The sequence below is a fragment of the Chrysoperla carnea genome, chromosome 1 (genome assembly GCF_905475395.1).
Source record: "Chrysoperla carnea chromosome 1, inChrCarn1.1, whole genome shotgun sequence".
In the NCBI taxonomy this organism is placed as follows: Eukaryota; Metazoa; Arthropoda; class Insecta; order Neuroptera; family Chrysopidae; genus Chrysoperla; species Chrysoperla carnea.
Genome location: NC_058337.1, coordinates 37,982,026 through 38,009,259, shown reverse-complemented (window position 1 = coordinate 38,009,259; position 27,234 = coordinate 37,982,026). Strand labels below are relative to the sequence as shown.

Here is a 27,234-nt window from a genome sequence, read left to right as displayed (position 1 = left end):
ACTATTATTTTTTCATTAATAAATATTTTATCACAATGGATATAAAAAAGTACCACATTGTAATAAAAATCGTATTCACGTTTTAAAAATATTAAATATCAGTTCTTTATTAATTAATATTTGAATTTGTTCATACAACAACAATGCAATTAAAGTAATGATTGAAGAAAATTTTTAATTTTTTTAAAATACTCAGGAAAATAAACGTTCGAAAAAAGAGATCGAAAGAAATAGAGTGAAACAAAATCAATATATTTATACAATGTCTTTTAATTCGTTATAATGGCTGAAACGAAGGTTTTTGTCATAGATTAACTGATTGCGATTATTATGTTTCAATCCTGGCAACACGATATACAGCTAACATTTGAAGAAATCGGTAATAATTTATTGAACAAATGAAAAATTTTGGGTGATTTAAAATTTGTTACCAGAAATAGTATACGTAATGTTTTTAAGGTCGCTGATTATGTAATTTAATTGATTTATTTTTACTTTTTTTACTCCATAGTCGTAATGAACAATATATAAAAGATATCATAATTTAGCCAAAAACGACAATAATTTAAGAATATTTTATGATTTTGTATAAATAATCAACGCGCTAAATTGTTTAAAACAAGTTTATAACAAATTAAAAGTTCGCTAATATTATTTTTGATGTTGAAAAAACCATTTTCTACTTTTTCTTGCACACAATAAGTAACTAATAAAATGACGTAGTACATCAATAAATTGGTCTTATATCACTCTGCTCTTACGGTTTTCGTTTATGCCCCGGACTAAAAACATAATAACTATAAATTTGTTTATTTTATTTATTGTCTACTTCTTGGCCGGTAACTTCTTGGATTTGTTATTGCTACTTGTTGACTAGTTTCAGAACCTTGACTTTCACTATCAATTTGTCGTTGTAATCTTGATGATGGCCTACCAGTAAAACGTCCTCTTGCTGTTCGTGGCGTGGAATCTGAAGGTGTTTCTTCTTTCTCTTGTTCTTCAGGTTGTGGCTGTGCTGGCCTTGAATTATTATACCGTTTACGACCAGCTGCATTTGCTTTGGTAGCTTGAGAAGTTTTTTTAATTACTGGTGCATCTTCGTATTGTTCCACGGGTGCTGATTGTTGTTTAATTTGAGATTTGTCTAAAATAAAGATTATTATTTTTAGTTTGTTGAAATCGGCCAAAACAAAAGAAATAAATGCAAAAATCTTCAATGCTTAGGACTCAATGAGAAAAAGCGTTATTAAAAATACCCTGAAATGAATTCCCTAACACGCGCAGTTTTCGAATTTTATTGAACAACGATAATGATTTCGCAACTATATCCGATCAAGAAAAATAACTAATTAAAAATTTCGTATTGGTATAAAGGGAAAACAAAATATAGCTCTTGTATTTTCAGCATTGATAGAACTTCAGAAGATTTAATATTGTACAATATTTAGAAGCCTGAGACAGAAAGTTAAAGAAGTCTTAAGTAAAGTCTTTTCATTTGTAAAGTTCTATGTAATTATGAGCGACAAAATGGAAACTAGATAAACCTAAAATTGTGCACGAAAATTATAATTTTTTAAATTATTAATAGTGTACTTCTCTTTCGCTCCAATTCATATGGTGTTTTTATGCCCAAAAACTTGAAAATACTTTTTTTCCTACATTTTATCTACATTCATCTACATTTTTATTCCAAAATAATCTGCAAATTATTTTTACACACAAAATACATAATATAATTTTTTGGGACCCCAGATCACAGAGTAGAGTAGCACAGGCAATAAAATTCCAAGAAGAAAGTGTTGTGTAATTTAACGATAGGTTATCATTTATTAGCGTTTGTAATTTTAATAATTTCTCGAAGTAAAATTTTTATAAAAATAAATTTCAAAAACTAAAATTTTACTTCTTAAAGAGGTTATTTTTTAGTTTTTAGAGCGTGATTTTGTAGAAACCGAGTTTTAGTTTTTTGTCTTAAGTTAAATTTAAATTGTTTTGGGCTTATAATTTCGTGATAATGTATAACAATGTAAACGTTTTTGAAATGCGCTAATTAAGCTCTTTCATTTAATATTTAGCACGGTATCATAACATACCGGTCCAAATTGTCACCCCCGTCGTAATCGGGTAAAAATAAGCAAAGTTGTAGAAAACAAAATTACTACACCATATCATACCCTCTTTGCTATAAACTTATCAACATATCTTTTTCTTCTAAAAATATTCTTAATTCTTATGCAGATTCTTATATTTAAAGTTCAAAAATACAAAAAATTTAATTTTTTTTTGTCTAATATCATTGTTGTAGATATATATTATGAATTTATGCCTACAAATAAGAATCCATTGCAATCAAGCTTAGTTTCTCAGCCTTTGGTTATTACAAAATTTCCGTTTGACTAATATTAATCAGAAAGGTCTCAAAATAATAAACTAAAAATTAATTAAATCCAATCCCATCAATGATATATAAGAACCAAAAACTGCAAAGCAAGCTTTCTTTTTACAATTTCATCCTCTAGATCTTTACTTTGAAACTTGATGATTTTAGAATTTTAAAGCCAGAAGATGAACCAAATTTTTATAATTTGTGGCGTATACCTTGTGTAATGATTATATAAGAAAAAAGGCAAATTGTTTTTCATTTTGCATCTGTTCAACGATTAAAGCTGAAATCAATTGAATTAAAAAATTTACAATCAGAAGGACCGACATGACGAAGTAATAAGAATTTCGTTAGGTCACTTTGTAACGGAATTCCAAAAAGTACCTTGTAAACATTATTTTTGTGCAAAATTTTTATTAAGGTTATTTTGTGCAATTATAGGCATAATTTGGGAAATTTTGACTAGTTTTTTGAGTACTTAGAAACACTTTACCTAAGCGTGCACATTTGGTATGACTCTAGAAGTAACAGGTTCTTATAAAACAGGGAACGCATACATTTTTAATCTTTTTTTAATGAAGAACGCTTTTCATTCAATTTTAATCAATTTTATAAAACATTGTTTAAACTTACCATTTGAGGATTGCTGGCGACGTCTTTTAAGTGCTGCCAATAAATCATCATTACTTCTGAATGGACGAACAACACCCGTACGAATTCCTTTTTTCGGAGCCTCTGTCGTAGTTGTTACAACAGGTGTTTCTTGACCTTCTTGTTCATCTTCATATTCATAATCATCACCAGCTGCTGCTTCTGGCTACAAGAATAATAATAATTCATCTTTAAAAAGTCCAATGACTTTAAGTTTGTGAGTCACGTTACCTTTTGCGTTGTTGTTGTAGTGGTACTTGTTGCAGCTGGTGCTTGCTTTCCAATTGCTCGTACACTTGGACCTCTTCGTAAAAGTGGTGAACTTCTTACAGGTACTACTGGTTTTGGTGGTTCTGGTTGTTCTTCTTTATAATCGTAGTCTTCTTCTGGTGCCGGCCTTGATTGTACGAATGTACATAATGTTAAACTTAGTGCTAGCACTAAATATCTGAAACAAAAATCAAAATGAAAATGTAATTGGATGTATTATTTAAACTATAAAAACAAAAATCATAAAATTAAACATTAAAATTCAATACCGTTTTGAGCACATGACTTCATTTGTTAATTTTGTCATCTGGAGTAAAGAGAGTATCAACTTAAAAGCTTTAAGTGTTTGATAATTGCACCAAATTACATTTATATGCTGATAGTAAGGGCAGTTGCTTAAAAGACAGATTAACTGCCTTTAATTAACTGTTTGTCTTTTTAAACTTATAATAATCTCTATTGTTCTTTATTCTTGCTAGTGTTTCCAGAGTTACGAGGTGAGGCAAGGTTTTGGAAGGAAAACAGTGAAATAAAAAAAAATTGGCCTAACAAAAAAGAGTATCGAGCATAGACGGGGGTATTGAGATGACACGTTCTCTTTCTATCTCATTGTTTCTCTGTTTCTCTATCTCTTTTTATTATAAAATCTCAATAATAAATTGATATTATCTTTTGAAGAACATAATGAAAATAAACAACAATTCTAATTTCTATTTGTTTTAATATTATTAATTATATTATTATATTATAATATCATAATATTGTAATAATTAAATCATATTATATTTAATTACATACCTATAAATTCATAAAAACAAAAAATAATTAAAAATTTTTCTGGAGTATTTATTAATTTTTATATCATTTATAATTTATTTAGTATTTTCTATAAAATTTTTAAAAAATAAATATATTTCCTAATATATTAAATAAAAGTCGCCTCACCTCGTAGCCTCGGTGAAACACTAATTCTTGCCGAAAAAGTTTAAAGAATCCTTGACTTTCATTTTGCCAAAATTATCAATTGGTTTTTCCTAAAAAAGATTATTTCGCGACACAGTGCTGCTAAAGTCTTATGATTGTCTGATCAATTGGTTTTTTGTACTTTAGTCTATCAAGCATAAATTTACTACAACCAAATTAGGTTCGTAAAACCATGAAAGTTTAATATTTTTTTGTTGTTGCGATGTTCGATAGAACAATTGACTTTATAATAATTATAAAAACAAAAGTTATCTCAATACCGGTTTTCCACTAAACGGACAAACAAAAACAAAACTGAAACTCGAGTCGAAAAAAACAAAACTGTAACTTTTGGCAAACATTTTGGAGACTGGCAATGTATCAGCCAATGGCTATTACTGTTTTAGTAAGTTTTTGTTTTTGTTGCAGTTGGAATTTCGCTTTTGTTTGTCCGTGTAATGGAAAACCGGCATAAGGTTTACAACCTTTAAACTAAATTTTTTTTATCACTTTAGATGAAGAATGACGAATAGAAAAACGAAGTTGGTTTTTAAAAATCTTTTCTAGTATGCAAGATATGAATGTATAAAATTATTAATTAAACAAAGAGGAAGATACCCATTAGTGACGTCATAAGTGGGTATCGCCATAGAGATTACATATAAAACTTTGTTTTGCTAAAAGGAGATGAGCAACCTTCGAATGAAATGTTTAATTGTATATTATAACTTCTTCGTTTTTTAATCAATTTTAATTCCACTTTCAAATTTTGTCATGGTATCAAGTCTAGTTTTAAATTTTTATGGGTAATATGGCCAATTCGATATCAGGATTATTTCCTATTCATATTATACTAAAAAGTAGAAAATAATACTCCTTATATATCACTCATAGATGATTATTTGTAAAATCTTGAGGTGTTTCGAATCACTCTTTATTTTAAACTAAGCGCGTTCAGTTTTTACAAATATTCACGTATGAGCTACTTGAAAAATGATTTTCTATTTTTTAGTACAATAAAAGCTAATACCTAAAGCACCCAAAAAAATAATCTTTATTTTAATTTTTTTCATACATTATCTATAAAATGCTAGTGGAAATTGTCTCTATTCAGTTTGCAATTTGTTTGGAGGATAAAACTTGATTCTCATGCTACAATATTCCAAAAGAACCGGCATCAAAAATTTTGAATTATTTAAAAATATTAATAAACACATAATTGCATAACCACCTTTTTAATAATACTTTTCTACAAAAAACAGTTCAAAACTTTGCTTTTGGATAAGACGTCTGACTATTTTACCATATTTACTCTATTGCAAAGATATTTTGTCCTATATATTTAGGGTATAAATATTAGCCTCTAATATCGATGATTATATCATAATATAGGTAGAGGTATTTTGCAATAATTGATTTCTTTAAAATAACAAAATTAAAATGCCCTGAGGGCTAAGAGAATTTATTATTATTAAACATAATGTACATGATATATAGAAAATTCTTATATATGCATGTTGTTCACTCATGATATTATCTTATATATAAGAACTTCCATAATTGTAAAATAGATAATGGTTGGATAAATCTATCGGATTTTGATAAAAAATTCGGTAAATTTTGGAAAATGGCTAATTTTTTTAAAAGGTTTCTATCGTTGAAAAAAATAGAAAAACCTTCTGAAACATTACAAACATTACTAAACAAAAATGCAAGAAACTCGATAAAATTCAGATTTGCATCATTATTCAAATTATTTGAGTGAGGCTCTGATTTTAATATGATTAAGTATTTTAATTAAATAATCGGAAACGATGAAAGACGTGAACGTGAAATTGATATACGGCGTCCCAGAGTATATATCTACTTAAATTGAAAAGCGCAACATTATAGCTCAAGTAGTTTCTGTGATAAAAGTGTGAAGAAAGGCTATTTTATGTCCTGTATATATAGTCACAGCAAAAACATACACATTTCCCGCGTTTATAAGCGCAATCGCTCTCAGATGCAAAATGTACTTAAGAAATATGCGAAATTTAGCCATTCTAAAATAAACTCTCGCAAATATTACCAACTCTCGTAACATTTGTTCAATTGAAACTTTTTTTCATTCAGAGTGTGTTTATTGTTTTATATTCAATTTATTACTTTTTTAACAAATTCTAAATAAATTAATATCTGGGTTGTTCTACAAACTAAGAAAATGAGCCTAGTTACGAAATCCTGTTTATTACCACAACTAGGCCCATAAACTAACGGAAATATGGCTTACGTGTTTATTTCGGTTACAGATCAGAAGTTGTTTTAATCTCTAAAGGGACCTGTCAAGTCCGCTTGTCCGGAACCTGGGGGCTGGAGTTATTATTAAATTTTAAAGCCACATCTCGTTAAGTTGACAATTCCTTGAGAAATTTCATTTTGCAATAAAGGAATTTTTTTTCGTTCTTTAAACGCTGTAACTGTTAATATTGAATATGCGTATAGGCAACATTATTCCTAATTAAGGTTGATATTTCACTCTTTCCTTTATCGTCAAGCAGATTAAATTTGGATAAAAACTCTAATATTGCGGTCTGTCCAAAGTCAACAACTTTTTTTCAGACATTTAGTACAAAATGGAACTATGCAAACACTATAAGGCCGAATGAATCGTTCCAATACTAATTCTGCTCGTTGAGGTTTCAGCTAGAAGATAGAGAGCGATAGATCAATTTTATTATAAACAATTATTAGCAAATAAGTAAAGTCAATTGAAAAATAGAGCTTTTTAGGCTTTTTTTTCGAATTTGTTTGCAAAATTTTGCAACAAAAAATTGTTTTTTTTTCTTTTTAAGGTATAGAAAAACATCTAAGGAACAAAAAGTTCCACAGCACCGGTATCCTAAAGTGCACCATTTAGGCTTTATATCGCTTACAAGGAAGCAAAACAAAACTTCTAGCCGAATTTGTTTAATAACTCCAGTCTCATGGTTCTGGGCGAGTGGCCTCGGCCGGTCCATTGTATGAGTACACTGCTCTAGAGATTAATACAACTTTTATTTTGGTTTAATTTATGGCCCTAATGTGTTAGTTAATAAATCATATTACAATTTTGACAAGATTTTTTTAGAGTGACACTACATGTTCCTGAGAATTTGGTAGTTTAATTATAATTCTAAATTATTTTTCAAACAAGAAATTTGTTTAAATAACACAAATGTTATTTTTAATAATGTTACACAAGTAAGTTACATTTTTCATAATGTCTTAGTTGAGATGCCGAAAACTCCTTAGTAACTACCCATCTATTATTTACATTTTATTCCGTGCATCAAATTGTATAGGTACATCCCTATATTATAGATTTTTCTTTTATTTAATAAAAGCATACTGCTTTTATAACAATGGAAGTGCATGTGATGATATCATAAATATAATATAATACATAAGTTTTGTATTATAGCTAAAAAACTATTAGTTAATATCTATCAGACAAGAGAATCTTTTATAATTTATTATAAATTATTATTAGCGAATCACATAATAAAAATAAAAATAATAGTATGGTAAGTATACCTAGGTACTAACTTAACTTTTAAGGTGAAAGTAAAATTCTATATAGGTAATTTTTATTTAGTATGAAATGTTTGTTGCTTTGATGTGATGTCTTACTTGTTTGCTTTATTATAATAACTTAAGGTAAAAGGTCATGAAACAAAATATATTCTTGATTAACAAGTATAATTTATTTTGTAATGAATTTATTATCCATTTTAGTGTATTTATAGTGTGTCAATTATTTTAAAAAAAGTATTCTATCATTTTTTAACACTCGAAAAATTGTTTGTATCTCGATTAACGCTAAATCAGAGCTACGCTCCAGTTATTCTAAACCAAGGATAAATTCTGGCATCGCTGTTCTTCATGCAATTCCTAGTAAACTCCTTGAATAGTCAAGTAACAGAATCATAGGCGATTAAGGAAAAAAAAGGAATTGTCCAGGGAAATGATCAAGAAATGGTTAATTAAATATGTTAATAAACAAAAATGATTTTCATATTTGATTAAATTTTATTAGTTTATACATTATCGACAGGAAATGAGATAATTTTATAGCTATAATTAGCTGTTCGAAGCAGCTTCATTTATGTAAACTGATGCAACAACGTACCGAAATATCACAAATTTATTAGTTTTTGGTAATTTTTGAGAAGAAAACATCAATAGCGTCTCAAAAATTATAAAATTAAACGCGAGCCATAATAACATACGCTTTTTGTCGAGATAAATTCATCCCATTTTCAATAGTAACAGAATTTAAAAAAAATACGCACAGAAGCGTAATACAAGAGCATAAGAAATAGACACCAATTTTTTTTAAGCAATCACATTTGAGGACATTTTCCAAACACTTGGGAATGGGAAAAATAACAGAGTATGTAAAAAAATGTACTAGCCTATTTTCATTAAATATACATTAAATAAACCTAAACTTGATAATTTTTATAAAGCTTGTAAAGTTTTGCTTAAAATTTCTTATTAAAACCGAGGAATTCAATTTTAGACTACGTTCAATTTTCAGGTGATAAGAATTGTATTAAATATTTGCAAATTTTATATTCTTTAAATTTCAGTGAACTAAAAATTACTTCTAAAAAATCCGTTGTTTTATAGTACACAAACATAAACTTGTAGCAAATAATTAGCTATAATTAATTTCTAATTAATTATTTATCCAGATACTTTCAAGATTTCAGAATACTTTATAATTTTTTCTATTTATTTTTACAAGCGTTTCACGCATCTATTTTCGTGCATAATTGGCATGTGGTATTCTGAATAAGAAGAGTTTTTGTAATTTTTGGGATGATCTTTATAATATGCATTGAGGGCTTGTTAATGAGAACACGGATACAAATTTTGAAATATTTCTTTTAAATGTCAAATTTTTTGATATGACAGGTTAAATTTTATTGCATAATTAATATTATTTAAGGTCACTCTAAAGACGGCAATTAAATGTCATAATTTAACACTAAATATTGTTTAAAATTAAATAATAGAAAGCAATTTTTATTTATTGATTGTTAGTCATATCATCCCAATCACAATTATGATGGTCAATTATTATTATTACCACGCTTTTATTAAATCGCTTTCTTTCTTGTCTGTCTTTTTGCCTATTCACTAATATTGTTATTTTTTCTGTATATGCTTTTTAGTCTTAAATTGAAAATTAAAACAAAAAATAATATAAAATTTACCACGTTTTAGTATTGAGTAATAAGCATAAAAAAAATTTTAATAAAAGATTCTTTTTAAGGGACAAGCTTTTATTGTACGACCGAAGTAGAAAATAATTTTATCTATGAGGCACTCATACCCGACTATTTGTAAAAGCTTGAGGCTTAGTATAGTGAAAATTTGAAATATCAAAAATGAATCGGAACGCCTCATCTACTCCACAAGCCTAATTATTTTACGATTCATTCTTGATATTAAACGCCTCAAGCTTTTACAAATAGACGGGTATGAGTGACTCATAGATAAAATTATTATCTACTTTTTTGTACAATAAAAGCTTGTCCCTTAAAAAGTATTTTTTATTAAAATTTTTAATTTAAGACTAAAAAAAGTGTATAAATATCAAATATGGCGGAAGCTATGGGAAAATCTGGACGCCACAACCTTACTATGCATTGTCATCCAAGCTAAATGTGTATGCAAAATTTCAGCTCAATCGGAAACCGGGAAGTGTATCAAATTTGACTTGCAAGATTTGATTACAGACAGACAACGGGACAGGTGAAACTTAATAAAAGCTTTACTTTTTAGTTCATTTTAAAAACTATTTTGTGTTCGTATAATATCGGTGTTTTGAATGAACATTAAAGTAAACTAATATTTTATAAAAAAAAAAAATCATTTTTTGTATAATTTTATTCAAAATCATATAGAAAATACTTTAGTAATTTCATTCGTAGAGGTCAACTATTCAGAGCCGGCTTGAAATGAAAATAACTTTTAGGGGCAATGAGCTGAATTTTTCTTTGCTACATGGGAAAATTCCTGCTTCGCACAATGCAAAAAGAACAAGTTTTTCAAATAAATTTTAAATCAATACGATTTAGGACAATAAAATCAAAATTCAATTTACAGATAATTAAAATATTAGTTTAAGCATAAATCCGTTAGCCGTATGATGTTGATATTTCGGATTTAGTACTTTTGTTAAATTTAATTGTGTACCACCCCTTATGTGTTCTAATTTTCGATATCTTGATATTAGCCACGAGCCTTGATACTTGCCGAAGGTACCTTAATTCAAAAGCCCTCATCCTTTAATTATATAAAAAATTAAATTAATAATACAGTAGAACCTCGATAAGTTAAAGTCCAAGGGAAACACAAAATATTTTAAGTTATAGAGGTTTTAAGTTATCAAGGGTCTATGTTAGGTAAAGGTTAATATAGAGGTATGTACATGTTTCTATGTACCCTAGTTAATATAGAGGTATGTACATGTTTCTATGTAGTTACTGAGGGCCTATACAGAGATTATTTATTTAAGTTATAGAGGTTGCTTATTTTAAGTTATAGAGGTTTTGGGCTCTGATGGGAAGAGAACATAGTATTTTTTGAAGTAACAGAGGTTTTTATGTTACCGAGGTTTAAGTTATCGAGGTTCTACTGTATACTGAAGTAGGTACATACATACATAGTGTGAAGATAAATAAAATTTAAGACAGATAGAATTTATTTAATAATGTGAATGTTATTACTAATTATAATTACTTAATTAAAGTAGTAAAATACTGATAATATTTTTTTAAATTGTTTTCTACGGACTCCTATAGGTTCATAAAAATATCTAAAAAAATTTTGAATAACTTTTGATAAACGTTTATTTTCTGCCGCCTGTTTAAATTAAAATAACTGGCCGTGTTTGCTCAATATTTTTTGATAAATACCTTAAACAACTTCCTTTGATAACATTTGAAATTCAATAATCATTAGTTATTAATTAGCTAATTCAAATAAAATGTAATTAATTCCAATCGTAATTGTATATGTGATTTGCTGTTTTTTTTTTTAAATGTTACGTGAATTTTTGGACTTTTTGGTGGAAGTGATGGGAAAAACAAATACGTTATGAACAGTTTAGATATAAAACTAGCGTACATTTTTTGGAATTTTTTTACAACAAGTCAAAAATTTGCGCTGAAGTAGAACGCCTGCTCATTTTAATTAGAAAATATTTGACTATCAAACACGGTTTTACCGATACTTACTTTGGTCCAACAGTCAACAAATCAGCGAGCTCGTCTCCGATACTTTTAAATTTTCAAATTTCATAGTGTCAGATTAAGGAATTGTCGCTTTTCTGAGTGTCGGTCTAAATAAAATAAAATAAAAACCAAATACATTTAGTGGAACAAATAAAAATTTGCTGAATCCATTTTAAATTAAATAGGAAAGCTGTCTTAATAATGCTCCTACTTTATGTTGTCAGACAAGTTAAAGGCTAAGTTAACCCAAATTTGTGACATGTGACAGTCTTTGGCAAAAAAAAGTAAACGTGGAAACTTAGTTGTTATTGACCAAATGCCACGCCGGTAGGCATATAGATAGATAATAGTCCCGGTAGGCGATGGTTTATCTACGATTGCCCACACAATTTATAAAAATATGATGGTAAACTTTTGCAGATTTATTGACAGGAACTTTTTATATTGTAAATTTTAATTAATTTAAGATAAATTTTAAACAATTCAAATACCGGTCAAATGCGATTCGGACTTTCTTACGGAAGCTTCCATTCCATGAGGTACTGTGCTGACAGGCAGGCGGACGGTTCGGTTTATGACCCTTCGGGTACGATACCCAAACAACATTGAATGTTTGAATACCTAAATATGGAATTTATTTATCCATAATTTATCCAATAAATCATGTACATAGAAATATAGCAAAAAGGATTATTATGAGAGAAAATTTTGGAATAAAAACGTCTACGAATACTTATTTGCATCAAGAACAGTTTCTATTCAAATAAATATTTTGTTATTATAAAATTCTTTTGTATATTTAAAATATTTTATATTTTTATATTTTATATATAATATTTATTTTGTAAAAATTCGCTTATGGGGGTGCTGATGTCAAATTTTAGTATAGTGAAAGTTTAAAATTCAGGTAGATAAACAAAAATTTTGAATGGAGAAACGTCAACAAACCGTTATCAAACGAATGGCATTTGCATTTTGTGAAAATTCCAATTTGGAAGTGCAGAAGTAAGTTTTAATTTCCTCAAAATTTAAAATTGAAGGGTGGAAAACCACAAATTTTCGGTAAACAAACGTGGGCAAATCGTTATCAAATGAATGACATCTGCATTTTATGAAAATTTGCATCTGAGGGTGATGATGTCATAATTTTTAATTATGTCATAACTTGCAATTAGAAGCTGGAGAAATGAAAATTTTGTATGGATAAATTTGGAAAAACGTTCCAATCAGCAGTTTATGAAAATTCGCATTTGGATGTGCTATTTTAATGGGGCTTCTAGATACATAAGCATGGAATTCCTAAATAGCTGAACAAATTCATTTTTTAACGATAGTTAAAAAATTTTCTGTTTAAGTGAGACAGAATACGAAATTTCGGAAAAAAGACTTTCTTTTTTGGTAAACTCGAACCATATGTTAGATTAAGGGGACTAAAAAAATTACATTTCTCAAATAAAGCAAACATAGGCTAGGCCAAAATGATTAATTCACCAAAATTGATATTTACTTTCTAATGTTTAATTTCAACAATTTTAACTTAAGAATTAATCGAAAAAAAATAAGTACTTAAAAATCATTAAATACAAAAAATACTTAAAAAAAAAAAACAAAATTTATGTGTAGAAGTGCATTATGTAAAAACAAAATTCCATCAAAAAAGAAAAAGACACATAAAAATGGGAGAGTTAATTCAATTGTTATTATATTAATAATTTATTTTAATGATTAATAAACAAGAAGGGTGAACCACAAGGCCGTACTTTCGACCACACCAAAGAATCATTATTATTAAAAAAAAAAACTGTATAAGTGTATAATATATTATTATTGAACAAGGTACATACATTAAAGTGCCATTTAATAATCATATACACACATGAAAACATATTGAACGTATATGACATACAAATAAGATGTAAAAATCTGTTCAGATGGAAGAGATTCGAGCAAACATGTAGATTTATAAAAAAAAGATCAGAAATTTAAAAGAAAAGTTGTTAGCGCCGCAAGTATAAATGGAAAAGTTTTCGAATCAAATAACTCCGTGTTGGTAACAAGAGACCCAGCGCCGAATTTAGAAATTTACCGGAAGTAGGCACAAAATTGCTGCCTTACCTATTGTGTCATTGTTTTGGTTTTTAATCTGCGTAAGAACGCCCTTAAATGAGCTGGCGAAAAGAATGTATGTAAACCTGATATGAGTACCGGGACACTAGGACATTCCAGGGAATTATGAAGCCGGCGACCTAGCTAGAGATGGCATCTCGCTGTCGGCCACAAGGGTCAATAGGCATTCGGGGGTTACGTTTGTGAACTTTAACCTGCTCTGAATGGAGATACCTTAAAGAAGCCAATCTAAGATGGAGGAAGGAACGCACTTGTAGTGCTACAACACACAAATGGTCTGAGTACAATCAAGTTTCCAAGATCTTATATCGCTTCAAATGGCCTCTATAAGCAAAAGTGTTGCGGCTATTACAGGATACTGACTAAGCTGTAGGATAGGATAGTCGTGGTAGTGTATCAAGACTGTTGCAAAAGCTGCCCAGTGAGGAGGACAAAAGAAACGGTGTCTCATCTTCTATGTCACTGTCCAGCTTTTGCTATGAGGAAATGGACTCACTTTATCCTGCCATTCTTTGAACACTACTACTACCTTAATTTCGCTGACGTCAAAGCACTCATCCTGTTTTTAAACAGCTCCAAATGGTTTATGGAATACTATCAGAGCAGGTGAGTCTTCGTTTCTTACTTTATTTTTCTCTGATCATACCCATACAAGAATGTTCTTCTCTTCTTAATTAAGCCAAATTTATTCAGATGTAAGTTGAAGTATGCAAATGGTTCATTTGGAATGTTATTGATAAATGCGTCCGATACCTCAATGCCATTTCCAGCCCGATCAAACATGGTGATTTTTTTTCCGAGTATCCATATTAGTCTAAGACTCTAAGAGATAGAGGAAATATTATATATCACGAGCAGATTTTCACTTTCATCCTCAACCGCCCTCCCCCCTCCGCATCAGAGGTTTTATCCGCCATTACCGAAAAAAGTTCCCCTCACACCTCTTTTACGTAATGACAACTACATTAGAAAGACTACAGATCACGAGCAAAACTCGGCTCTGCCTCTACGTCTGTTACATTCAAAGAGCATATGTAAGAATACATCAAATGCGATAAATTTTTTATCTTTTCATTCAATGCAAAAATCAGCTGAGTCTAACAAATATGGTTTTCATTTTTTACTCGAGGCGATGACATCTTATCGTTAAATTCTCATAACACTAACGGACTGTTCCGACTCCCACACAGACAAATGCCAATTAATAATCAAAAAGTTTTTCTTTCCACTTGCAAGTGTTCGTCCATTGATTGAATCAACATAGCAGAAAGTTTGGTTTTTCGCTGCAATATAGAGGGTTAAAAAATTGCATGTTATAAATAATTAAAAGAGTATCAGATGGTCGCCTTCCGTATTGTCTACACCAAATATACATGAAAACGATTTATTTCATGGTGTGAAATATTAAATTACAATTAATATTATATGACCACAAAATGATGATTAAAGTGTACTCGAAAGCACCTTTTTCAATTTTAAAAAACAGTTAACCAATTATTATATAAAGTGTTGGAGACACGCAACACGAGTCATATTATACACTAAAAAAATTTTTAAAATGGTATGAAACACTCATACTACTTCTATATACAAACAAAATCAAAAAGATTTTTTCCGAATTTCTTTCCATAGGTACAATTCGATTTTAATCGTTTCACAAAATACAGCTACATATAAATCAATAACTTAAAAAAAATATCTCAAAGATAGAAACACTATAGAACAGGGGTGGCGAACTCTTATGTATCAACGTGCCATTTTTTCTAAAGCGTGCCTAATTAGGCCATAGACAATTTTGTCAACGAAATTGACTATTATTCAATGCGTAAACAAACTATGCGTCATTAGCGATTGTAATTCAGGGTGTAACTACGACGTGCTACGACCCCACGGCGTGCTTTTGGTTTGCTACCCCTGCTATAGAACATTGAAATCGTAGGTAGTTTAAGTATGGTACTCGGGTCTTTTAGTCCATACGCTTGATATTTCTTCAGTTTCTGTAGATTTCTATTCCTCTAAAAGTTTTTTGAGAAGTTTACTAAAAAATTTAGTAGATCGATCTAAAATTAAAATTCTAATTATTGGAATTAGCAGACCAAAAATCGTTTATTTTACCATTTTGTGTGCAAAAATATTGATAAAAGTTCAATATTGATGAAAATTATTAAGCTTTTGACTTAAATAACCAAGATTGTGTTAAAAGATTTTGGGTTGATTATACCTAAGTGGTAGGGCTAAATGATGCATTTTTCGACATGGTTACTAACGACTTCTTTATGTTGTCAAATTTCTTTTCTCATATTTGCATACCCAACTCCCTTCTGAAACTGGTTTACATTCTAATTTAGGTATTTCTAATAAAAATGGTTCAACAAAAATAAATATAAAAATCCGAGCCGATGTCCGATGCTATTTTATCGAATGGTGGGTAAACAATTTTACCATTTACTTTTTATTCTCTCTTGGTGATTCAATTAAAAATAAATATGGCTTTCTTTAGTGCCCTTCCTCACTGTTCTTGAACTACCTATTCTCGGAATTTTACTTACTGCAAACAATTCTAAAAAGTATAGACTAGTTTTATTACTAAAAGAAAGATCTATTTGAAATTATATTTACAATCTGAAAATACAGCGTATCCGATGTGCCTTACTTTATTCATTAGATAGAAATCAGAAGATGGAGGTTAAAAATTTATAAAAATAACTTAATAAAATCATATTCAATAAATTAAACTGAAATTAGATTAATCATATATGAAATTAAGTTATTTGCACAGTGTTATAGTAAAATATACCTTGATTTCTTCAGGCTTCCAACACAATAAATAAATAATCCACTTGAATCGATTATGCAATTTTGTGTCGAACGACGTAAGTGTTTCAATTTTTTTTATGAAACTTGATTTAATTGATCTACATATGAGAATTTCTTTTTTTTATTTATTTATATTAATTATGTGTGCAAGTACATTGGTCAACTGAACGCACCTTACCTTATCAATTACAATTTTCTGGTGTTATGATATGGTGTTTGTTTTTATTCAACGATTTCAAAATAAGGAGGTTCTCAATTTTACGAATGTTTGGAAGTCAGTTTGCGAATATTTCGATGTCGATGTGATTTTAATTCATCAATTTTAGGCATAAATTACAAAAATGAGATGTAGTGAAATAAGTATATGAATCAACGACTTTAACGCGAGGTCCTTAAGGAAGGCAATATATCCCTGTACGTTTTTAATTTAAAATATTTCTAGAAAATAATTTCGCGCGTTCAGTAATTGTAAATTTATTATTGGAATTTTATATCAACTTAATACCAGGACTTTTTTTATGCCTATATCATGTTCAAAAATAAGACAGATAATGGATCAAACGCTTTATTTTCAAAAATAAAAAATTACAAAGCCATCCAAGAGTAAATCTAACTTTTTTATTATCATAGCAAAAACTCCACTCTCTCGGTCTTATATACCTTTTTGGATCCAACCCATATAATATTAAAGATTGCAAAGCCATCTCAGTGATAATCTATCTTTTTTAATATCATAGCAAAAAGGCATCATAAAATAAATAATTAAAAAAAATAAAGTACCCTACTACGTTAAATAAAATCTGAAAAGAAAGAAACAAGTCCAATAGGTCTACATAGCGACTTTAACAGTCGGAGCCCATTATTGGGAAGATTTGAGTTGGTCTAGTTTTAATGGGCCCCGACAGTTAAAGTAGATAGGTTAACCTACTGGATTTGTTTCTTTCTTTTCAGATTTTATTTAACGCAGTCGGGCTCTTTATTTTTACAATTATTTATTTTATACCCTCTTATTATACTATATCAAAACTTTTAAGCCAATTAATTATTCCTTGTTAAATTTAAACACGTAACTTATATATATTTTCAATCCTCTTTTAATTTCCGTTATTTTGATACCTTAATCGATAGGTTTTGTTAGTTATTGTTTTTTAACGTATTACTATTTCGCTCCAAAAATCCGCCATTTTGTTGTGTTTTTTCGAACACCTATCTTGAAGAACATTTGGATTTTTGAGATAAATAACATTATATCTTCAATTTTGAAATCCATCCACCTGTTTGGGCGATACGAGGTAATAAAGAAATTTACAAACAATAATATTCATACAAGATACGCACGAAAAACAACCACTGCTTAACAGTCGGGAAATTAATAACAAAAAATACTTCTGGTAGTAGCGAAGAATACATTCAATATGATTATAAATATATATGATAAAATATTTTATTATGAAACTAAATTTTAACATTTATTTCCAATTTTTGTGTACTTTATATAAGTCAAAGTCTCTCATACATGATACCCTTAAATGTTGTTACACATTATACCACTTAATATATGAAGGTGAGACTGTGCACTATAATGGAAAACGCACATTACTTATTTTAATTTGAACAAATAGAAAGAATTACATAGAAGCTAGGACTCGAACTCAGGTCCAGGCAGGATACTAAATTTATTTGTAACACTGAAATTACCATTTTCATATAAATATGCTATCCGTAAAAAATTATGTGTCCACTCAAACGGATTGCTTAGAGCTATTGCATATTCAAGTGTACAATATAGACTCGGTAAAATCCGTTATTGAGCATGAACAATTTTTGCAGGATCCTATTAAAAAAATGCTCCTGAACGTAAAAGTGCAAATTGCTAGATGATATCCCGGTAGGATATTGTTTAAACTATTTTTTTTTAAACAAATAAATAATGTTGACCGAATCGCTTCGAAACAAATTTTATCATATAATTGGGGTAAAAATTAACCAAATTTTCTTAGATATTTTTCTCTAGGCCCTTTCGTTTTCGAGTAAAAAATTCCGAAAATTTGAAAAACATGATTCTTACGATTTTTTTCCCTCAAAAAGTGTATAAAAAAATCAAATTTTTAATATGTATAAAATTTTTATTTGTAGTTTAAGGCTTACTAAACCACATCCCGTAAAAATAACGATTTTCTGTTTTATACATGCTAGAAAGGTGTTATTTTCTCCAATCGATTCTAAATAAAGTCAAATTAACAGAAAAGTTTGAAGAATTTCATTTTCCACAACGCAAGCCCCCGAAAATTGTACATTTTAAAACTATGATTTTTTCATACACTTTTTGAGGGATGAAGTGACGGATTTTACCGGGTCCAATATACTATTTACACTTTAGTGCATTTTTTTTAAATCAGCTCTATTATTTTATTTTATAAAAATTTGTTATTTATTGTAACATTACAGTTAACTAGAGTAAAGTGTTTGTTTATAATAATTATGACTACAATGTATTTAATTTGATTTATAATCTTATTTCATAATTTATGTAAATTCCGCATTCTTTGATATTGCGAGGAAGTGTATATTAATAAGGACATTATAAATTAATTGACATGTTCACAAGTCATTAAATGTTATTAATATGGTTTAAATAGATTAAAACTTCAATCTTTTATATTTTTACTTTTTAAAAACATTATTTTGCTTTTACAGGAGCGTGTTGTGGTAAGCGTCGACACTTCCTTTCCGGATTAGATATTCACAAACTTTTTCATAAACATACGAAGTTAAAAAAACTTGTTTTATTTATTTTCACATTTTAAATTTCTGAAATCTTGAAAATAATTCTAAATCGGTAATATTAAAACACTCTCTATCTCTTTTTTTAACAGATTTCGAAAATATCGAAAGCTAAATGGGCTTAGAAATGAAAAAAAACAAAACTTTTAATAAGATAGATTGACTTGCGCATCTATTAAACTAGTAAGCCTCATCACTAAGGTCATATTTCCCCTTCATTAATGCTATTTATTATTTAATGTTTTCTGAGATAATGGCACTACAGGCACTTGCGACTTAAAGGATCTCGCAATATTAGATAGGAAAATGCATATCTGTGAAACTTTTTCTAACCCACCCTTAAATGTTCTTTGAATCATTCTGATCTAAAGTTCTCACGGCCACAAAACTTTTTAACGAGTAGTATCCAAGCTACGGGCGATCAAAGCTTCGAATATACAGTTTTTACATATGATTAGGAAAATGACGTTCTGTGAAACTTTTCCAAATCAGCACCAAAATGTTCTTCCCATTATTCTGATCAAAAACTCTCACGGCCACAAAACTTTTTAACGTGTAGTTTTCGAGCTACGAGATGTCAAAGCTACACACATATTATATTTATTGTACCTATATGACTAGGAAAATGGTTTTCTGTGAAACTTTTCCAAACCACTCTCAAAATGTTCCCAAACGGATCGTTCTGATCAAAAGTTCTCATGGCTACAAATCTGTTTAACTGGTAGTATTCGATCTACGGTTTATATAGCTATATTGATGTGTAGCTTTTGATCGAAGGTAGCTAGAAAACTACCAGTTTAAAAAGTTTGTGACTGTGAGAGCTTCTGATCAGAATGATCCAAAGAACATTTTATTTTGGGTTAGAAAAAGTTTCACAGAAAGCATTTTCCTATCTAATATTGCGGGGTACTTTGTCCAAAGAATACGCTCTTTAGCTATATCTTTCGAGCCACACGACACTCTGTATGTGCTTGTGTGTACGTGTAATATATCACACATCCCCATAAATCGTGATATTAGGGTCGTGAAATGGATTTATAACACAATTCCAGCCCTCTTCGTTGGTATATATTTTTCCCGCTATTATAACAAACACACCTCTCCACGTTGACGATGCAGTGCGTAAGTCTACATTTTCGGAGGAAATATGACATAAACTTGTTCCTATTGGCACCAAATTTAAAAAAGTATATGGCATGGTAGAATCCAAACCTTTAATGTTATGAATAATATCAATCTAATGAACTGTTTCTAGATTCTGGATTACCCTCCCCCTGGTGTAGGAAAGATATGATTGTAAGATGGTGGGAGCGCAAAGAAGAATAAAAGTTTAAATTTACTATTTTAAAACATTTTAGGCGCTTCCCTAATGAAAATAAAATAAGTTTTAACATCCGATTCAAATAGATTGGGTAGTTGGATTTTAAAGATTGAATGCAAAAAATAATTCTATCACACTGTAAGGGAAATTCTTATGTCTATCTAAATCTGCATTTTCGATGATAAGTTAAGGTAAGTTTACTAATAAAACTGAAATTAACTGTGAGATCTGTTACAAATTTAAGGAAATCAACTTTTTAGATTTTCATTATTTGATTTTCGAGTCTCGAGGATATTTTTTGTCTACCGTATGGTGTAAAATGAAAATATTTTTGAGGTCGTAATTATTGAAAGTATAACCTTCTTCAAACGGGTAATATGTAGTAGAAGAAATAAAAATTTTGTGCTCAAGAATATTAGCAACTCGCTGAAAATTTGGTTATAGGCATTCGAAAGGATATAAAATAACATGTCAAGTTTGGTCACATAGACTTTTTAGAAAATTAAGAAATCAAAAGCTATACATTAATTGAAAAAAAGTTAAATTTAAAATTTATAACTGGTTTAATTTTATAGATGTTTATTTTACAGTTTTTCGTGGAATGGAAAAATGTATGCCATCACCATAAAGCTGATTAAAAACAAATGAAAACAAACAATTGACTGAGTTAATTGTTGAAATACCATGCAAAGTCAGTGTTGATTTCTTTATCACATTACACATACAAACATGTGACACATACATAACTGATAATCAAGTATAGTACATATTATAAAATTTTCGCCTAATTGGCGCCCTCACGGATAAACAGTGATGTTTACGAAAAAATGTTTGAAACGAAAGTCTGATGTTTGTTTAATTTTTTATAAGGAACATTTTTTACATTTAAACTTTTGTTCTATCTCTAACGGTTTACAAGTTGGGACCTACGGACTTAAGACCCAATTGACCTATGATGCACATTTACGAACTTGACCTCACTTCTTACGTCCTGAGTTCGCTGTAAAAATTTCAGCTCGATGTCTTTTTTCGTTTTTGAGTTATCGTTTCCACAGACGGACGGACGGACAACCGGAAATGGACTAATTAGGTGATTTTATGAACACCTATGACAAAATTTTTTTCCTAGCATCATTATTTTTAAGCGTTACAAACTTGGGACTAAACTTAATATACTATGTATATTTCATATATACATGGTATAATAATACTTTCTGATCTATGGTTCATTGAATCTAGCAATTTATCTCCAAAAAAGCTAGTAAAGAATTATATTTATCTCCAAAAAAAGTTAGTAAAGAATTATATTTTCGTCATAGCTCCAATAATTTCCATACTACTGACGTCTAGCTCATTTTATAGACCTTTAATGAACTTTAAGATCGGACCAGTGAGATTATATCAAATTATTCCATTTTTTCATTATTAATGTTTGAATGATTCGACTTCAGTTGCCATCTAATAAAATGCAACATATCTCGGAAATTATTATTTTTACAGGAACGAAAAGCAATTGAATTCCACTTTTTTCAATTTAATGTTGGTACAACTTTTTGAACCATATAATTGTATATAATAACAGTACAATCAATTTTGATACTAGAAAGTGGAATAAAAAGTAAAAATGTAAAGAATTATGGCAGCTACGATTTTAATATTAAATTTTTTTCATTTTTAAACCATGTATATATATGAAATATACATAGTATATTAAGTTTAGTCCAAAGTTTGTAAGGCCTAAAAATATTCATAGTCCGTAGTCCGTCCGTCCGTCCGTCTGTGGACACGATAACTCAAAAACGAAAAGAGATATCAAGATGAAATTTTTATAGCGTACTCAGGACCTAAAAACTGAGGTCAAGTTCGTAAATGAGCAATATGGGTCAATTGGGTCTTGGATCCGTAGGACCCATCTTGTAAACCGTTAGAGATAGAACAAAAGTTTAAAAATAAAAAAATGTTCTTTATAAAAAAATAAACAACTTTTGTTTGAAAAATTTTTTTGTAAACTTCACTGTTTACCCACGAAGGCGCTTATTAGGTGCAAATTTTATAGTATGCATTATTATGGGAATATCAGTGTGTGTTTGTTTTTTGACGATACGCAAGTAAAGAAAGATATCCACTTTTAAATAGCCACACATTCATAACTGATATTCCCATATAATACACAATATAAAATTTGCATCTAATTTGCGCCCTCGTGGGTAAACCGTGGTGTTTACAAAAAAAATGTTTAAACAAGAGTTGTTTATTTTTTATAAAGAACATTTTTTACCATTAAACTTTTGTTCGATCTCTAATGGTTTACAAGATGGATCGTACGGACCCAAGACCCAATTGACCTATGTTGCTCATTTACGAACTTGGCCTCACTTTTTACGTCCTGAGCACGCTGTAAAAATTTCATCTTGATATCTTTTTCCGTTTTTGAGTTATCGTGATGACAGACGGACAGACAGACAGACAACCGGAAATGGACTAATTAGGCAATTTTATGAACACCTATACCAAAATTTTGTTCGTATGATCAATATCTTTAAGCGTTACAAACTTGGGACTAAACTTAGTATACCTTAATATATTTCATAAACATTGTATAAAAATATGCATAAAATTTATTATTTACTTAAAAACTAATCAAAACTAACTATTACATTAAATTTTGAATTTCTTCAATTAACTATTTAATAATAGATGTAAATATAATTTAAAAAAATTTTCTATTTTTGTAATTATTTGAACGAACCAATTGCCAAAAATACAAAAGTATTTATAAATATAACTATTAAACTAATCCCTTGATCATCAATAAAAAGGACTTTTTAGAAAAAGAACTGCCTTTCAAAGATAGTTTACGAATCGAAATGTTTAATCCCATACCATCTTTAATGCCATGTACCATAAATAGTTGTAGCGATTATTGATTTTTTGTTTCAAATATCGATTTTTTTTAATCGATTTTACCTAAACTTTACAATTTATGGATAAAACCAAACTAGTTTCCAAGACTTGTTCAATAAAAATCAATATTTTAGAAATTGAAGAAAACATTTTTCCCCGAATTGATATTAATAGATAATATAACTATTAACAAGATGTTTTTTAAATATTGTTTAAATTAGGTATGTAAAATGGATTAAGGATGTACGAGCGCCAAGGTAACGTTGCATAAAAGGATTGATGTTTTTTTATGTAGTTGGGCTAAGTCTAAATCAATCCTGAAAATTTTAGGGGTGGAGGGGGGGGTTGTCCGATTATTTAAATAAAAAATGACTTCAAAAGTAGGCATATTTAACATTGGTATTATGGGAAAACGGTAGATGGATGACATATTTTCATAAATTTCTCCAAAACTGGTTGGTAAAAATTAAAAAAAAAAAATCATTGTGCCCGACTAATTAAGGATGTATGAACCCGGTAGTGCAGGGGACACAAATTTAAAAAAATATATTTTTTCAATTTTGACAATTTTTTAATTATGTTATAACTTGACAATATAAGACGAAAAGTAAGAATAAAATTTTTCGATATCTAGTGTAATTTTGAATATATCGAAAATTGAAAACTTTGTTTAAACATTTAGCTTTCAATATTGCAAAAACTAAAGCAGATATCGAAAAAACACATTTCATGAAGTTATAAAAAATTCGTCATCAAAGTTGTAAATAAGGTACAAATAATTTCAACTACAAATCTAACTTGCCTGAAGATCGTACTACCTTAACTCGACAATCGATTATGTAATAGATGCTTTTGCAACTTTAAACTATGTATCCCATTTATAGTTAATGTATTAATTGTCACTAAATATTTTTTTAATCTTTTGCCTTTAGTTTTAATCTAGGTATCATGTAAGAAGCACGTGATATCGCTTTGATATGACAAACAATGTAAATAAGCTTTAGGCCATATTTATTCAGTATTTAAAAATGAATTTTTAAATATCATTATAATGTAGAGCCTAAATTTATTCTTACCTACAAAATGTTTCAAAATATTTTGAAATAAACTCACTAACTGAAAAGTAAAGTGTTAGACTATGAAAAATCTGCTTAAAGAGAATATTACACGAAATTATTGAACCTTACCCTGACAATGCTGGGAATTTTGGCTAGTGATTTAAAAGTAATATTAGGAATCACTATACGCTTTCTCTATTCGTAGTCTAAACGTTTATTTCTGAAGATTTTTGCGTTTCGATCCAAACACAGCTTTTTTAATATCGATATTATGCAAATTTGAATATACACTTTTGTAGTTTTGTGTTTTACATAACTTTTTATACCATGTATATATGTAATATATCTCAAGGTATAATAAGTTTAGTCCCAAGTTTGTAACGCTTAAAAATATTGAAGTCACGAACAAAATTTTGTCTGTCCGTCTGTCCGTTTGTCTGTCAACACGATAACCCAAAAACGAAAAGAGATATCAAGCTGAAATTTTTATAGCGTGCTCAGGATGTAAAAAGAAAGGTTTGTAAATGAGCAACATGGGTCAATTGGGTCTTGGGTCCGTAGGACCCATCTTGTAAACCGTTAGAAATAGAACAAAAGTTTATGAGTACAAAATGCTCCTTATAACAAAATAAACAACTTTTGTATGAAACATTTTTTGTCAACATCACTATTTACCCGTGCGGGCGCATATTGTATAGTATGTATTATATGGGAATATCAGTTATAAATGTGTGACATATATGTATGTGTAATGTGATAGAGTAATCAACACTATCTATACATGGTATTTCAACAATTAACTCAGTCAATTATTTGTTTTCACTTGTTTAAATTGAAATCAACAAAAAATCAGTTCATTACTAAAGAAGTTGATTATGTCAATGTTAAAAAATATAATTTTGTATGTCGAACGATCAATTCTTGATTTGCATAGATATTTATACGAAGTACGTACAATACATAACACCTTGAACAATATTATCCAAAAAAGGTCTATAAACTTAATCTAGAAAACTAAATTTACCATCATCAATCACCGCATATAAATAAATACTAACACAATATAATTGTACTCAATTTGCAAAGTAATAAATTTTTCCCTCCCCAATAAAAAAAAATTGGCATTATTTTATAGCTATAATTATTTATTATTTCGAAAGGTACCACGCCATTAAAACCATTACTTCAAATAAATAATATTTCTCATTGAAATAATTATTTTTAATTTCAATACAAAACCGTGGTTTCTGATAATTATTTTAAATTCTTCCTCCTTTCATTATTAATTTAACTTTTTTTTTCTAAAATAAAAAATATTATAAATTTTGTTTAACTTATTAACGAAAAGTTATTAACGTTAAATATTTTTACTAGTTATCATAACCCAGAGACATATTAAATGTACCCAAGTCTGTACCCATAACCTTTTAAGTCTTTGTTCCTATAACGAATGTGGGCAAAACTAATTAACATTAATTACATACATAATGAAGGAAATAAATTAGTTTTATCAATAGTATAACGGTAACAAGGTGTTTAACCCCAAGGTTATTAAAAGGTTGCAATTAATTTGTAACCATACTTTCTTCCGTAAAATAAAAAGATTAATTTTTTTTCTCAATTAATGTCATTTATTTTGTATACCGTACGGTTCACAAAAATAAACTACCTATACTTGAATACTGAAAAAGAAAGTATAATTTAAGGAGTCATGTGACATACAGATTATTATAAATATTTTGTATAAATTATTAAATATTTTGTAATTAAAAAATGTTTATTAATTAACCTAATGCTATATATGAATTTCTACACGATTTATTTTTAATAAAAACCAGATTTGAATAAATTTTTTTTGAGTGGATTATTAAATTTTTGAATATTAATTATTTATAAATAATATTTTTGTTGTTGATTATATCACTTCATAAATATATCGATTTGAATAAAATATTATAAAATTCACTTTCTACTTTTGTCTTTTATACAAATAGATCTTTATCAAAAATAAATATGAAGAAAATAAAATAAAATATTTTTGCGTTTGCGGTTTTAACTTACATTCCACACGATGAAGTCTTCATTTTTGTTTTGTTAATTTATTTTTAATATAATAATAATAATATTGTTGATGTTGATTTTTATTAATTTCACCTTTATTTTAAATTCACTGATTCAGTGTTGTCGTGTGTTTTCCGACATACTAAACAACCTGTCCATATTGTACCCATATTTATAAACTGTGTCCCTTCACTTTTAAATAAAATATACTTATATATTACTTATATTATATTATTTGTATATTATAATCTAAACAAGCCTCCATACCATAAGAGACGATCCTTCCTTGGCTGATCAGAAATTATATATTTAAAATTATGATTTTTTTTATACTTAAAATTCTTATCATCATACACACTTTTTTCAAAATTGTTTTATTTGAGTTTTGTAGTATCACCTGAATCCCTTTTGAGCATTCTAGATAACTTAACTACCGGCCTTACACGAAATAATGTAATAAAAATAATAGATAATATAATAATAATAAAAGAACGGTTTTAAAAAAAGGGTCATTTTTTCCAAGCTTTAATTTAACTTGCAATGTATGTATGTATTATGTATGTTTGTCCGAGCGGAATCTTGCAACTCAATTTTGGAGCAATTATCCTCAACCGAATGAGCTAAAAT

At 28.6% G+C, this 27,234-nt stretch overlaps 1 protein-coding gene across 1 annotated transcript; it reads right to left on the bottom strand.

Moving 5' to 3' along the window:
• Nucleotides 1–642: 642 nt before the first annotated feature.
• LOC123305115 (PH domain-containing protein DDB_G0275795) lies at nt 643–26,737 on the bottom strand. The gene is made up of 4 exons (XM_044886736.1): nt 26,608–26,737; nt 3,266–3,482; nt 3,017–3,200; nt 643–1,144 (listed from the first exon to the last, which is right to left on the bottom strand). The coding sequence occupies exons 1-4, from the start codon at nt 26,628–26,630 to the stop codon at nt 819–821; spliced, it is 750 nt and encodes a 249-aa protein (XP_044742671.1). The 5' UTR covers nt 26,631–26,737; the 3' UTR covers nt 643–818.
• Nucleotides 26,738–27,234: the final 497 nt, after the last annotated feature.